This window comes from Gadus morhua, chromosome 9 (genome assembly GCF_902167405.1).
Source record: "Gadus morhua chromosome 9, gadMor3.0, whole genome shotgun sequence".
Classification (NCBI taxonomy): Eukaryota; Metazoa; Chordata; class Actinopteri; order Gadiformes; family Gadidae; genus Gadus; species Gadus morhua.
The window spans coordinates 16,398,405-16,413,985 of NC_044056.1; the positions used below are offsets into that span (position 1 = coordinate 16,398,405).

Sequence of the window (15,581 nt, forward strand, 5' to 3'; positions counted from 1 at the left end):
CTACAGTGTTGTTACACTGCAATGCAAAATGATCATATCAAAATAGAAGCTATACTGTGTCTCATAAACAGGTAAGGAGGTAAGTGGTCTCGACGAGGATTCCTTTTTTTCAGTCTCGGTTCTGACTGTCTCATTTATTTGGAATATTTCTTAAACCTATTTCCTTTTAGGTGTGGTAGTATAAACTCTAATTTCAAATCCCTTTTCATAACTCATATCTTAAAATAATCAACATATCTTTAGTCAATGCTGATCAAAAGTTATTCCAATAATGTTATCAATAAAATCACAGCCTATAGCTTATATATTCTTCAAATAAAGCATGCTTAAATCTAACCATGTTCCCTCCAAATAAAGGCCATTAAGCCTCCCCCAAACGTATCAAAAAAGGTAAATTAGTAAACAAGAGTCTTTTAGCTCCTTTAGTTTAGCAATTTACAATGAAATAAAAGCTTCTAAACATCACTAAGATATGTCCGCCTTAGATATGTCCACTACCTGGACATATCATAAGTTTACATAACAAGGTTTACGTTTACCATTCGCTCACCTGTTCGAAGCACGCGGTCACTCAGTGCTGTGGTCTCCTCATCATAGATAATCGGTTCCAGCGGCTGTACTGTGCCACCCGTCGACCGCCATCTATTGGCGGAGCCAGAGGTTACATGTTATATTAAATCTGTGTCGTCCGTAGACTTTTAACTACTGGGCTAGTATGCTAATGATGAACTCAGAGACAGACCGAATTACGAAGGGTTGTATGGACCAGGTGTAGTTAGTCAGTGCAGCATTTGGTGCAGCATGATTGTAACGTTAGGGCTACTCGTCCTGGGTCTACAGAGCATAGGCTCAACACGACTTTATGAAATTCCGTTATTGTATTTAACTTAATTCAACTCAATTCGAGACCGTAAATACTTTTTAGTATTTGTAATCCAATGTCAGCATATTAACTCGACAAAACTAACCGAACTGCTTTTACTTTGAAAAGAAATGGACCGGAAGTTGATCTTGATTGTGCTAACCGATTGGTTAGTGCTCGCTGCTCTGCTGTAGCGTGTTTACCATAGGTTTACCAGCTCGCTGTGGAAAAGTGGTTATCTCCTCTTTAAACATCCAGTGAAGCCATCTATAAATCGGAACATTGGTGAGATTAATTATGTACCTTAATAGTTCACATGTTTGTGCATCTTGCATTCAATGGAATGGAGTCAATTTCGTAACAAGTTAGCCACAGTAACGTTAACCAATAGCTGCGATAAACAGATGCATTAGCAGATTCATATAACGTATCAGTCCCATAAGTATGAAAAAGCGTGTGATTAAATGCCTTTGTCTCCGTCATATCGTACACTGTTTCAATGCAAAACATGTACGCAGTGTTAAAGGAGATTAAAGAGATGAAGGGCTTTGGTTAGTTGTTCTCTGTTGCTAGGCAACAGAAACATTTAGTCATTGCCACATGTCAACTCAAGTAAGCCTTTAATTACATTAGACCGGACAAACCATTGGTCGCTTTTTAGTTCACTGGGTTAGTTATCGTTTGTCTTCTTTTGCAAATATTCAGTTCTGGGTTTATTTTTTATAAATGTTATTTCTGGTTCCCCGGATATTCATTCATAGGTAGGTCTCTCTGTGTCATTTAGCCCACACAGTAAGCGACCATGTTGGTTCCAATATTTACTCTGAAGCTGAACCACAAGATCAACCCTCGCATGGTTACTGTTGGAAAGTTTGATGGGATTCATCCATGTCTGACAGCCGCCACTCAGGCAGGGAAGGTAAGTGTTTTTCATTGGTCATCATGTTATTATTATTGGTCACCTTATGATCAAAACAATTAACGTCCACTTATTGATATCGCGTCATCTTTTTTTCAAATGGTGATAAAAATAAACTATTCATGCATAACTAACATCTCACCATTCAACTTGCTCATCACCTTTCTCCACAAGGTGTTCATCCACAACCCCCACACCCGTGGACAGCGACCTGCCGCGCACCGGCTGAGCCAGAGCACACAGGACTCTGACATCTCCCTGCTCAACATCAACCAGGCGGTTAGCTGCCTGACTGCAGGCTCCCTGGGGCCTGACACCGCAGGGGACACCCTACTGGTTGGCTCTCAGACCAACCTGCTGGCCTACGACGTCCACGACAACGCTGATATATTCTACAGAGAGGTGGGCCACCTAGACATTTTACCTCCCACACTAGTATCTAAGAATGCTTTGCTGCTTCCCACAATGTGTTGAAGTGTGAGTGCACATAAACCAAACTCAATTCATGAGCCAGGAAATGACTCACTTGCTCCTTTAATATTTCCAACAAATCCAGTGATTCACATGACTCGTATGAAATGAATGCAATAATTAGGCATAGCATTCATTTGATCATACAACAAAATATTAATAAATCGAATCCACAAAACGCAAAATGTTGGTTATTATGATACCGTAATTATACCACATTGCTTTTAATATTTATGTTCCTACTCCTCAACATAGGAAACCCTTCAAACTAAACACATGCTAACAAGAACTGATAAATACTTCTTAAAATATATAAATAGGAAACTATACAATAATGAAAAACAAATATGCTTACAGCCATTGCTTTCTGAGGCCTAACAAAAGGCTTGAGGAATAACCAAATCATCAAAACATTTTCAAAATATTTGACAGCCATGAGTGGGGGCTACTGCATTTATTTCCAACTTCTAGGATATATACTTCCGGTTGCCTGGAACTAACATAAGTATTTTATTCAAAACAACATGCTGACAAAAATATCCGTAATTAAGATAATCAATGAAAATGCAGCTGATGTGCTCTACTGATTTAACTGGAACAGTGGTCAACATGTTTAATTTATTACTTTTTTGCACATTTAGTTCCTGTAAGACAAATTCATTGGGTAGGCCATGTTAAGCTATTTGAAGTGCACTCAAACCACAACAGGTTGTATGTTTTTTATCTATTGTGTTCTGGCTCCTCTTCTTGTCTAGGTTACAGATGGGGCCAACGCAATTGTGCTGGGAAAACTAGGGGACATCCAATCTCCCCTGGCCATCATCGGTGGGAACTGTGCCATACAAGGCTTCGACTATGAGGGCAAAGACCTGTTCTGGACGGTATGGGCCAAGCTAGTACCTCATTGGCAGTTCACATACCTGAAACCCCAGACTTAATGACATCATTCCTTGTGCAGATGACTGATTTAATGATGGGGCTGGTTACCTTTATCAGCTCTCTACACCTCGAGGCCCTAGTGCGCGTTGTCTTCCATCATGATGACTAATGTACATGAGTGAGTGATTATAAAGATAGTTGTTGACCTCATTCAGTTCAGTACTTGTTTCTGGAGCCATCCAAAAAGAGTCAACATCTTAATCAAAAGGGACTTTATTTTAAAGGCTTGTTATCCCATGTCCCTAAACTTTAGACTTTGTGGCATATGCTATTGCATATTTAATGACATATCCAGAGTCATACTATTCACCTATTAATTTAAATAAAATATTCTGCATGAATTTGATTGCCTTGTAATGCTTCATGTTTGGACACCTTTGCTTCAAATGATACAAATGCCTTTTATTTGACTTTGAGAGGCCTGCTTCAGCTATAGCATACTGCATATTCATTGTACTTGATTCAACTTTAGTTGATCCATTAATTAATTTTTAATCATAGGTTACTGGTGATAATGTTCAATCGCTGGTGCTCTGTGACTTCACCGGAGACGGGAAGAATGAGGTGAGACAGGTGTCAATATGGGATGAACCATGTCCTTCATTCATAACATTTGATATGAGTGCATACAATATGAAGCAAATAAGTTATGTAGTCATGTGCTGTAGTGTGTATATAATGTTTTGCGTATACTATTGTGTGTATTATCATGTGTATTTGTGTGTGTGTTCTGTTCAAAGCTCTTAGTCGGGTCTGAGGATTTTGACATCAGGGTTTTCAAAGAAGACAAGCTTGTTTCCGAGATGTCAGAAAATGAGGTAAAAAGCAGGAGCATGTTTATACATTTAGTAAAATAGAGTGAACATAGTTCATTGATGATACTGGATTCCGTTTCACGTCTTTTCCCTGTGTGTCAGACAGTGACCTCGCTGTGCCATATGCACGGTAGCCGGTTTGGCTATGCCCTAGCCAATGGTACAGTGGGAGTCTATGACCGGACGGCCCGCTACTGGAGAATCAAGGTACTGCAAACATCCATCCTATGCTTTTGTATTTGGAAATGTTTTATGTTTCTTGCAATAATTTATGACTAACTTACGAGTTATGTTGAGAATCTGTTAAAAAAATGGAAAAATAGGATAACTATTATCCTTTAATATCATTACTGACTTAACATAACCTAAACTCAGTTCTGATCCCTGTTCCAGTCCAAGAATCATGCGATGAGCATCCACGCCTTTGACCTGAATGGTGATGGAGTGGTAGAACTGATCACCGGCTGGTCCAACGGAAAGGTCCTTAGACGTGTCCACGTATCACCATGTATAGACAATGGCTGTTACACCAGCTACTAGAACCCAGACGGTTAAACCAATGCTTTCCTCATACAGGCTTTCTTTTCTCCTTTCAGATCGATGCCCGTAGCGACCGCACGGGCGATGTCATCTTCAAAGACAACTTCTCCTCGTCGGTGGCCGGTGTGGTGGAGGGGGACTACCGGATGGACGGGCAGGTCCAACTCATCTGCACCTCCACGGAGGGAGAGGGTAAACCATAACCTGTTTTGGTCTTGGTACAGTTTATGTTGTACAATAAATTGTCAGTCTTACACTAAGACTGCAGCCAGTACTTAAAGCATCTGTGTACAGTCCATAAGTGGGCAGACCATTCTATTGACGAGGGAAAAACGAACGGAACAAACATGTTCAATGTAGAAGGACCTGTAATGGAGAATTGTAATTGTTGTAATTATGACCTAAATTGGAACAGACTATATAGCATATTGATAGAATATAAATCGATCAAGGAACCTCATCATTTGACACTTGGCTACTCAATAGTGTCGTAGATGATTACCTAGTGGCCAGTTACGCAATAGAGGCCATTACATACCTTAGTCCTTGGAAAGGAGGGGTGAGTGGGATATTAGTTGGTTGCCATCGGTAACCTCACCGCTAGTGGCTACCTTGATGCTACACACTGGACCATAAGATTTTAACTTAACTCAAAAAGAGAGGGGCCATATGAACGTTCATTTTGAGGTTATTCATATGTTTATTAAACTGGGACAATGAACAATAAATAAATTGCCCCAGATATAGTCATAAGCAAATTAACATCTGTAGTCAACTGGGCGGGAGTTGTAAGGGTGAGGGGTTGTACATGACTCATGCAGGTTTGTACGTCTTCCAGTGCGAGGCTACCTTCCAGCCAGTAAGGAGCTGAAGGGGAACCTGATGGAGTCCAGTGTAGAGCAGGACCTGGTCAGAGAGCTCAGCCAGCGCAGGCAGAACCTCTTGCTGGAACTACGGAACTACGACGAGAATGCCAAGGTGAGCAATCTCTGATGATGGTGGTGGTGGTTGTGGTACTTTCAGAATAGCATTGAATTGATGGGCTGTATTGAATGGGATTAAAAAAGAAATGGTCGTATCATGTTGACTATATTGATACCTTCACCGTTTCTATACTTGTGTTTCAGGGTGTGACAGAGACGGACAGCGAGGTGGGTGTGATACCAGCCAACACTCAGCTCCAGACGGCATTGTCTGTCCGGCCCGCCACCGAGGCCCAGAAGGCCCATGTAGAACTCAGCATCTCCACGCCAAACGGTACTTCCAGACACACACCCCAGTCACACGCTGGACTACAGCAGAATCACAAGGAAGTGCTCTGTAAAATACGAAAACAACCGCACAGGACAACAACAAATGTAAAAGAAATAGGCTGCAATATCAGTGTAAAATGTGGTGGGTGGCCAATTGGCAACATGGTTGAAGGGGCTGGGGGGTCCCCACCAGAGGGTGTAGTGATGATGAAGAAGAGTCTCAGACACAGCCCTCAACGTGTGGTCCATCCCCCTTCAGAGACCATTATCCGCTCAGTGCTGATCTTCGCCGAGGGGATCTTCGAGGGAGAGAGCCACGTGGTCCACCCCAGCGCACAAAAGCTCTCAGGCTGTGTCCGTGTGCCCATAGTCCCTCCCAAGGACATACCGGTAGACCTGCACATCAAGGCCTTTGTCGGGGGTAAGAACAGGTAGGCGTGTGTGCATGAGAGTTTAAAGTTTCAATCAAAATGGATGTATTGCAACAATACTACTTCTGTAATCAAAAAGTTTCCATCTTACATAAAATACACTGCCAGATTTAGAAAAACTATTTAAGTTGGCAAAAATAAATAAAATAAAACTTGTTTTAAATGGAAATATTAATTAAAGTACGGTATGTACAAATATTTATTGTAAAATGTGTTGTTTTTCGTGCTTGTGTTCTTTTTCTCCACCCACTGTCCTGCGCCCCAGTACCCAGTTCCACGTGTTTGAGATCACCCGTCAGCTGCCCCGCTTCTCCATGTACGTCATGGGGGCGGACCCCTCGGTGGCCCCGCCCACTGGCAGGGTCACCTTCAGCATCAACGACCGGTCCCAGCGGGTAAACGTCACAATATATTTACAGTTACCGATGAACAGGTGGCAAAAGCATGAGGGCATGAGGATTACTCTTGTTATGGCCACGTACTGAAATATGATTGATATTTAATGTTACCCAATTCTATCATACATATTGGGCAGCGTTATGTCGACAATAATGGCCTAATACGAAACATTCAAAATATGTAACCTGCATCATTCCACTTTCACCTCTCCAGGTGGTGATGTGGCTCAACCAGAACTTCCTGCTCCCAAAGGGAGCAAACAGTCCAGATGTCACCTTCACATCGCTACGAGGAGGAGGACTGTTGTCCATCAGCATGACCAGCAGTGGACAGGTACACACTCAATCATGGTCACATACAATGAAGGGGCTCTGATCAGAAACCTGTCAACAGTCGGGCAGTTGCTGAACGCACCACTGTTTTGTCCAATCAGATCACCTTGAGCACAGATGACATCGACCTGGCAGGGGATCTCATCCAATCGCTGGCCTCGTTCCTGGCTATCGAGGACCTGTCGGCTGAGGTCGACTTTCCAGACTACTTCAAAGAGCTCCGCACAACTCTCACTGAGGTACAAGGTGATCCATCATACTCAATGCCTCATGAGGGGAGCAAGGTCCGCTCTCATTGACCACTTCAGACATAACAATCCTCCATCCTTTGATCTGTGTTGCGTTCCAGGTGGATGAGTTCCACTGTGTACACCAGAAGCTGACGGCGGCCATTGCTGACCACTCCAACTACATCAGGAACATGCTGGTGCAGGCCGAGGACGCCCGCCTCATGGGGAACATGTGAGTCCCTGCCCTGCTGCGCTATCGTCTTCAGCACCTTTCATACTTGTGTTGCATGACAATACTGCATTGGAAATGCAGCCAATAGTGCTACATCCGCTTTTGCCGCCAGGTAGTGTCGATGCTTATTCTGGGTGTTTTTGTAGTGTTCTTGCTTACTTACAGACTTTTTGTGGCCTCTACCTCTCTAGTGTCTTTTCCTTTGTTCTCATTCGAACTAATTGCTTGCTTTTTCTGTCCCCCATGTCTACCTGTCCTTATGTGTCCAACTCCTTCGCCACCCTTCTTTTATGCATGCCACTCGGTCCTCACTCCTGTGACCTACCGCTCCCCTCCAGGATCACCATGAAGAAGCGCTACCGGGAGCTGTACGATGTGAACCGAGACCTGGTCAACGAGTACAAGATCCGCTCCAACAACCACAATGCACTGCTGGCCCGCCTCAAGTGCGTCAACCAGGCCATCCAACGGGCTGGGAGACTGCGAGGTGTGTGTGTGTGTGTGTGTGTGTGTGTGTGTGTGTGTGTGTGTGTGTGTGTGTGTGTGTGTGTGTGTGTGTGTGTGTGTGTGTGTGTGTGTGTGTGTGTGTGTGTGTGTGTGTGTGTGTGTGTGTGTGTGTGTGTATATATTAGAGCCGTCAGTTAAACGCGTTATTAACGGCGTTAACGCAAACCAAATTTAACGACGTTAATTTTTTTATCGCGCGATTAACGCAATTATTTTATAAAAAAAAAAAAAAAGTTTTTTTTTTTTTTTTTTCTTTGGCTCAAAACAAAGAAGCAGTAGCCTGACTGCTATGTTCAAATGACATTTGTTCAAAGCAGTCGTTTAATTGCACTATAGGCTCTTTTTTTGTATCGTCCTGTTTTGATCAGTGTATATGCCAATGTTGTTATCAATAAAAAATCATTTGCACAAGGCAAGCCGATGCACTTCACCATGTTAATAAGAGAATTAAAATGAGAAGAATTATGGGACAAAAAAATCAAGGGATATTTAGCATAGAAAAATAATTTGCGATTAATTAGAGTTAACTATGACATTAATGCGATTAATCACGATTAAATATTTTAATCGCTTGACAGCTCTGGTATATATATATATATATATATATATATATATATATATATATATATATATATATATACACACACACGCATCCATATAATTCAAGTTTATCTCAAATTAAGTCTTGATTGGGATCCATTAGTCGCCCACATGCCTAATGTCTGAATTAAGGTATTTCACAGCCTATCAAATGGCTGTTACTAAGCAGTTTGTGTTTGCTAAACGTGATGCCCATCCCAACATGAACATTTTGTCATGACCTTACGGATCAGCGATCAGAGAACATAATAAGTATTCTACGATGGTGTGTTATAGATTCCTTTTTATAGATTATTTAGTTTGCATTGCCACAATGCTTAAGCTGCTGGAGAACTGTTATACAGCAACGGCACATTAATGAATGGTCCTACAGTTTCTGTTTACTCGATTCAGACACCCAAAAAAAAAATACATTGTGCACTACCATGCACCCCCCCCCCCCCCCCCCCCCCAACAACGGTTTAGGAGCCCTCTTCTAAAACAAAACAAATTAATACATCTAAATACATACTAATGTCTTACCTGTCTTTCTCTCCTTCTCTCCCCAGTGGGTAAGCCAAAGAACCAGGTGATCTCTGCCTGCCGTGATGCCATCAAGACGAACAACGTCAACACGCTCTTTAAGATCATGAAGGCCGGCGCCGCCTCTTCCTGAGGGGGGACAAGGGGGAGAGAATGGAGGGTCACCAAGCGGGCCGTTGCTGTCACAGCCTCTCATTCTCAATAGGTCGTGCTGCGAATGCCACGGTCCATCATGCATATACAGGACGGATATATATCACACGAGACACTTTAGTGACACAAGATAGGGTTGCGATTAGTTTCAGAGTTCAACTTGTGCGATAGACGAGGTGATTGTTTCGATTTAAATTCATGGAATTGTATGAGACATGGTGCGAGTGTGAGTCATATGTTTGGTAAATGTTTACCTTTGGTTGTCTGCTCTGGGGAAAAACTAAGACGTGATGGTTAGAGAGCCCATCTGGAGAAGAAATTAGGAAACGGGACTTCTTCCCAAAGCCGTGGTCAGAGAGCAACTCGTCATCTGCGTCCAATAACAGGAGAGAATGGCACAGTGTGAAATATCCAGAACACTGTTTTGGGTGATTGAGTCCAAACAATTGAGTCCAATACGGTTCCGATAGTAGTAGTGTATCAAGACACTGCGATACTTCCAGTTATTTTCCTTAAAGCTCTAGCTCTTTGTTTTCCACTGCGTATCTGCAGTATGAGTATTTGTCATCTGTTCTCTTGCAAGCATCACCAGTGTTGTAATCAAGCTTTGGAAGTCAGATTCTTATAAAGTGTCTTGAAATAGTTCAAATGTAAAAGTATGAAAGTCAGATAGGACAGTTAGCCTGTGTGTGTGTGCGCGTGTGTGTGTGTGTGTGTGTGTGTGTGTGTGTGTGTGTGTGTGTGTGTGTTCGTTCAACAAATATTTCAAAGGGACCTACGGACTGTTGATAACCCTTTTTCTAGATTGTAAATAGGGATTTTTTTTTTTTTTTGGATTGTGTAAGAGATGGTCTAATAAATGTACTTATAATATTCTCATACAAGTCTCAGTCCCATCTTTGATCAATTTTTGTGTGACTTGTAATTATAATTGTCAACCTTCTCTGTCCCTTTAAAAGACGCATTCAGAAATTATTTAAAATACATAGTTGATTTAAAGGGCTATCAAAAATTAAATGGTTGTACAGAACAACGATGAGTGTTAGTAAGATGTAAAGCCTTTAACGTATTAATAAGTGCTTCCTAAATATGTCAGCATTGTCTTGTCTAACACTTCAAAAAAAATGGTATCTCCTACATTTACTGGTTTGGCCTTCCTGTTAGTAATAGGGAACATTTGCAGTGGAGTGCTTTGGGTTTGACCCTGAACCCCAAGCCCTCCCACTTTTTCCATGCTCAATGTGCTCTTCTTCCTCCATAGCCTAGGCACGACATCTGGCGTCCTCTCTGGTGCGCTATACAATGCGTTCTCCACCATGTCAACTCCCCTCCCTTTCCACTTGTGAATGTTCTTTTCTTTGCTGCCTTCGCTGCCTCTAAGCCGAGAGAACATCATGTACACTTATATGCTTACTTCACTGCCTCCAACCCCAGCGAACAGGGAAAGGAGCACATCCAAATCGCGTCTGCTGCTGTGTTGGCATCTGGCATCGATTCGCTTCGGCCACATCACGTGGGAGACGGGCAGCGGACCTCAGCAACTTTAGAACATGTTCATATGACGAAGCTCAACTCACAGAACGTCATGGATATCAATTTCACCCTGGTTGTCACTTTTTGAAAGCTTTCAAAAATTGTGTGGAAACATCGTTTCCACATAAATTATCTTCTCGGCCAAGGTTTTTTCTTCTTCTTTTTGGTAAGTAGCCTATGCATGATTTGCAAGAAGCCAAAGCGTAATGTGCAAAAAGGTGGCATCTGTTGTACACCTGGCTCCGTTTGGTACATGCATGGGCATTACACATTCTTTGCAAAGCCTACTATGGAAATGTATGTAACGTAGGGCAACAAACGGAGATGTCGGGTGAAGATCAATGTGGACGGACAATCATTTGCATACGTATAACAGTACTTGATATCATCGCGCTGTGAAAGTCAATAATAAAATGATATGATTAGCAAATGTTCTACTAATGTTCTAAAATGCATACAAGCGCAGTTTGGTTCTGGAGACGCAACCGCACAAGCAGGGGTTTGGAGGTAGAGCACGCCTGTCTATTAGACCTATATAATTGGCCAAGTTATCTGTAGCATACAAGTTAACTGTGGAGCTATCGGCAGCAGGACATTTAGAGGATGAGGATGTAGTCTACTCACCTGGTCGGATCTAAACCAGGCGCTTATTTAACGCCAAGCAGCGAGAAATTGAGACGATATGTTGCCCTTGGGACGGGGCAACCGTTTGTGCAATTGGCACAGGTGTGCATAGGTGTGCCTCATTGCACATGTGCGACGCGTAGGTGTGCCCAATTGCACAGCTGTGCCGCGTAGGTCCGTCCAATTGCACAGGTGTGCCTAATTGCACAATCAGAGACGACTAGACCCCCCCTTTCCCCACTTTGTATAACTTTGGCTTTTGGTCGTTACGTCATTGGGATTGTTGTAGGTCCATTATCCTCCTGGGTGAATGAGTTGCTGCTGATTTCAGGATGTAAGGCAGTGGCCCTACGTGAGGTCTCTCTCCCGCCTCCTTATGTGTTTTATTCGTTGTTGAATAGGTTCCTTCTGTTGTCATGGACGGGGGTACCAGGTGACTTTAACTCAACAAATGACGATGGACAACTAGCTGAGTGACACACCGTTACAGAAGATGATGTCCTACCAAGAAACAACACGGAAAGGACAACAAATCAGTTGTTAAAAACATGTGTCCATAAAGTTGAATGAACAGCACCAGTCCATCCATTCCTTTTGAGTCCTCTTTACTTCAGAAAAGGTACCAAGGGGGATGATGATGAGGAAGGTTAGGGTGCTGAGGAAGATCTTTCACGTCCAAAGAGACGTGATGTTCACCATGGTGTTGCTGCTGTTCTTCTGCCTGCTCCTCTACACTCAACAGGTATCCACGCACCATTCAAAATCAACAGGTGGCACGGCAATGCATGAAGTGTAAATACATTATTGGTCATTATTTCATTGAATCAGTGAATCATGCTCTAAGGTTCTGCTCCAGTCGGGCTGGGACAGAACCGTGTGGCGTCTGGAGATCGAGGGCTCCACCAGCTCCAGCCGGGTTCTGCTGGGAGCGGTGAGGACCAGAACCGGCTCCGGGTCTCAAGTAAGCGGCAGAATAAACATGACCTGTTCAAACCATAAGCTATATGCACTGGTGGCTCTGGATATTATGGCACACAGCTAGGTTAGTAGAAAAGGAGGTTGGTATGGGCAAGGTATGTCTTTTACAAGCTGTTTAGAAAATCTGCCCCTTCTGGCATCACAAGTGCACGTTTGCTACTGAGCGTATCACAACGGCACATTCTCTTTGGGTTTCGTGTTTTGTACAGCCTCTTGATAAAACAATATGGTCCTGTATTGAATATACAGGTAGCTCATGCAGGCCCGGAGGTCCCCGCCTGCAAGACCCAGCCCGACGCCAGAGCCCGGCAGCCTGACCCCAAGCGGAAGGTCAAACCCAGTCAGGCGCCACTCGCCAAAACTAAGAGGAAACGCAAAGGGCTGCGGGGGAGAGTCACTCCGACAAATAACTCGGGTGACGTAAAGCCGACGATGCCGCCGTTTGACTTTGAGGCTTACCTGAGGGAGAAGGACAACCGAGACTTCGGGCTGCGCATCGATCAGCCTCAGAAATGCATGATGGGAGAGGGAGAGCCCGACGGACCCTACATGCTCATTGCAGTCAAATCTGTCGCCGCAGACTTTGACAAGCGCCAGGTAAGATGAGCTCTGTATTATGTAGTGTGTATTATTGTTGAAATGAATTAATGTAGAAATAAGGATGCCTTAAACATACATGCTGTAAATGAAGATAAATAAGAAACGATAACGTTGTATAAAGGATTTTGCAAGGATTGACAAATACCATACATGGATTGAGCAGTTATAAAATATTATTATGATTAGTAGATCCATGATTGCTACGTAGCTCCTTCATGTCCTACAAGCACCGCCTCATCTCCTGCCCTTTGACAGGTGGTGCGTCAGACGTGGGGTCGGGAGAGGCCGTCCCAGCACGGCGTTACCCTCCGTACGGTGTTCCTCCTGGGGGTACCCCGGAACCAGAGCGCCCTGCCCCTGTGGGACCGCCTGCTGCTCTACGAGAGCAACGCCTACAAGGACATCCTGCTCTGGGACTTTGAGGACACCTTCTTCAACTTGACGCTGAAGGAAACTCATTTCCTCCAGTGGGTCAATAGCAGCTGCCCACATGTCAGGTCAGTGGGAGATTAAGGAGGGATGGTGTGGGCAAACTCAATGGGCTTACTGTGTTAGAAACACCAATCTATGTAATATCATGTATTCTTATCACTTTGTGATTTAAATCCACAAAAAACTATTTATATTTTAAATGAAGCTTGTAAGATGTTTTTTAAATGAAGCTGTGACGCTCAAAGTGAAAAACTCAGTTTACTTTACTGGTAGGTTCATCTTCAAGGGCGACGCGGACGTCTACGTGAATATCGAGAACATCCTGGAGATGTTGCAGGATAAAAACGCCAGCGAGGATCTGTTTATCGGTGACATCATCGTCCACGCCAAGCCGATCCGCAAGCGCACCTCCAAGTACTACGTGCCAGAGTTTATGTACGGCGGCGGCTTGTACCCGTCCTACGCCGGAGGGGGCGGGTTCGTCATGTCGGGCCACACGGCCCGCAGACTCAGCGCTGCGTGTCAACAGGTAGGGACTCTGTCCGCTACGACCATGAATGTGTTTGGATTAAAGGGGACATATTATACCCCCAGGTGTGAATGTGATTAACCGTTACAAGCCAATTCTGAAAATCTGCCTCTTCTGGCATCACAAGTGCACGTATCCCCCTAGATGCATGACGGATAGATGAGAAACGTCTGCTACAGTCCACTGGGTAGGCTGTTAGACTGATCCATCAAGCACACATCTAGGTGGACACGCCCACTTGTGATGTCAGAAGAGGCAGATTTTCTGAATTGGCTTGTAACGGTTAATCACATTCACAGCCGGTGGTATATGTGACCTTTTTAAGATCAGGATTTCGTCTTCTCACCACATGTCGTCCCCAGGTGGAGTTGTTCCCCATCGACGACGTCTTCCTAGGGATGTGTCTCCAGCGCATCGCCGTCAAGCCCTACCCCCACAAGGGGTTCCGGACGTTTGGCATCCCCCGGCCGTCCGCCGCGCCCCACCTCCAGACCTTTGACCCCTGCTTCTACAGGGACCTCATGGTGGTCCACAGCCTCACTCCTCCCCAGATCTGGCTCATGTGGAACCTCCTCCACGATCCCCACCTCCGCTGCCACACCGGGGGGACTCCCTCGACGGGAGCCTTCCGGTGGAGCGATGGTGGAGCTGGAGGAAGAGCTGGAGGAAGAGCAGCAACAGTAGACCCAAAGGAGGGAGAGGAATTACAGACTACAGACTATGGATTGGAGGATGTGTTTGTGAAGCATTAGTCTGTTTTGGGGGGGGGGGGGGGGGGGGGGGGGGGGGTCTGAGTGGGAGCTAGGTCGACATCTTTAAAGCAGGCCTTTAAACTGCTTTAAGTTACGAGTCAGGTGAATGTTTTTCCTTTTTGAAACTGACAAGAGACATGGTTATTTGGGTTTATTTAGGCTAGTCTTAATGGGGACAAGCACACTGATTTAAGAATGTGAAAACAAACTCTGCAGGTTATGAGTGCAATTATATTTTCTGTCTTGTGTTATTGTTTTAAATGACAATGCAGCCATGTGAGGAAGGCAATGGACAAATAATTATAACATGTTGAGCAAAGTTTTAAGTGTTTCCTACCCACAGCAGAACAGAGACAATAGACTGCATGGACCCTACATCCCTGAAGTGGGTTCCTGTTGTACTTGCACATAAAAGTTATGAGTTCTGTCTTGAAAGACACATTCCTCATCTCTGCATCTGAGCTGTCTGTCTGCACATGGACTCTTCTCTTTATTGGATTTCTTAAATGAGGACCAGGAGTACCCTGGGCAGAAAGTGCTTTGATTTTGATTCAAATCCAAACGTATTTCCTCCTTCAAGAAGGGCTTCCTGTTCTCTCACACAAATCGTGCCATAAAAGGATTTCTATTGTCCTCCGTCTTCATCTGTGCTCACTTTGTTGAGAGGCCCAGATGAGTTATCATGGGGATGGACTGGGTGTTATCATGCATTGTTTGTTATGCATTATAAATACTGGGCAAACATTGCACATGAACTTGTTGTACGAAATAGCAGACCGTCTCTGCAGCAGTTCAGGATGAAACAAAGGGTACAGTCCTAATGTAATTGTCCAATTTGTAATCGGTACCTGTAGAATTTGATGTGTTTATCCCAGCCCTGTGTAGTGGCGTTCATATGGATCCATCAACGGGAAATAATAACACCTTG

At 44.0% G+C, this 15,581-nt stretch overlaps 2 protein-coding genes across 4 annotated transcripts; both read left to right on the forward strand.

The window, feature by feature from the left end:
- Positions 1–712: 712 nt before the first annotated feature.
- Positions 713–10,084, forward strand: bbs2 (Bardet-Biedl syndrome 2). 3 transcript variants are annotated; one of them, XM_030367230.1, is made up of 18 exons: positions 713–1,147; positions 1,624–1,781; positions 1,956–2,183; positions 3,008–3,133; positions 3,693–3,755; positions 3,932–4,009; positions 4,109–4,213; positions 4,400–4,486; positions 4,603–4,738; positions 5,385–5,524; positions 5,674–5,803; positions 6,059–6,230; positions 6,496–6,625; positions 6,843–6,962; positions 7,063–7,200; positions 7,311–7,423; positions 7,762–7,910; positions 9,079–10,084. In XM_030367230.1, exons 2-18 carry the CDS (start codon positions 1,665–1,667, stop codon positions 9,183–9,185), a joined length of 2,139 nt encoding a protein of 712 aa, XP_030223090.1. In that variant the 5' UTR covers positions 713–1,147; positions 1,624–1,664; the 3' UTR covers positions 9,186–10,084. The 3 variants fall into 3 exon arrangements, with proteins under 3 accessions (XP_030223090.1, XP_030223091.1, XP_030223092.1); XM_030367231.1 differs by having other exon boundaries at positions 1,015–1,147; positions 1,647–1,781; XM_030367232.1 differs by having other exon boundaries at positions 1,021–1,147; positions 1,628–1,781.
- Positions 10,085–10,223: 139 nt separating this feature from the next.
- On the forward strand, positions 10,224–15,286 carry b3gnt9 (UDP-GlcNAc:betaGal beta-1,3-N-acetylglucosaminyltransferase 9). The gene is made up of 7 exons (XM_030367233.1): positions 10,224–10,904; positions 11,764–12,104; positions 12,207–12,323; positions 12,590–12,937; positions 13,196–13,437; positions 13,646–13,901; positions 14,264–15,286. The coding sequence occupies exons 2-7, from the start codon at positions 11,994–11,996 to the stop codon at positions 14,651–14,653; spliced, it is 1,464 nt and encodes a 487-aa protein (XP_030223093.1). The 5' UTR covers positions 10,224–10,904; positions 11,764–11,993; the 3' UTR covers positions 14,654–15,286.
- The last annotated feature ends 295 nt before the right edge of the window (positions 15,287–15,581 follow it).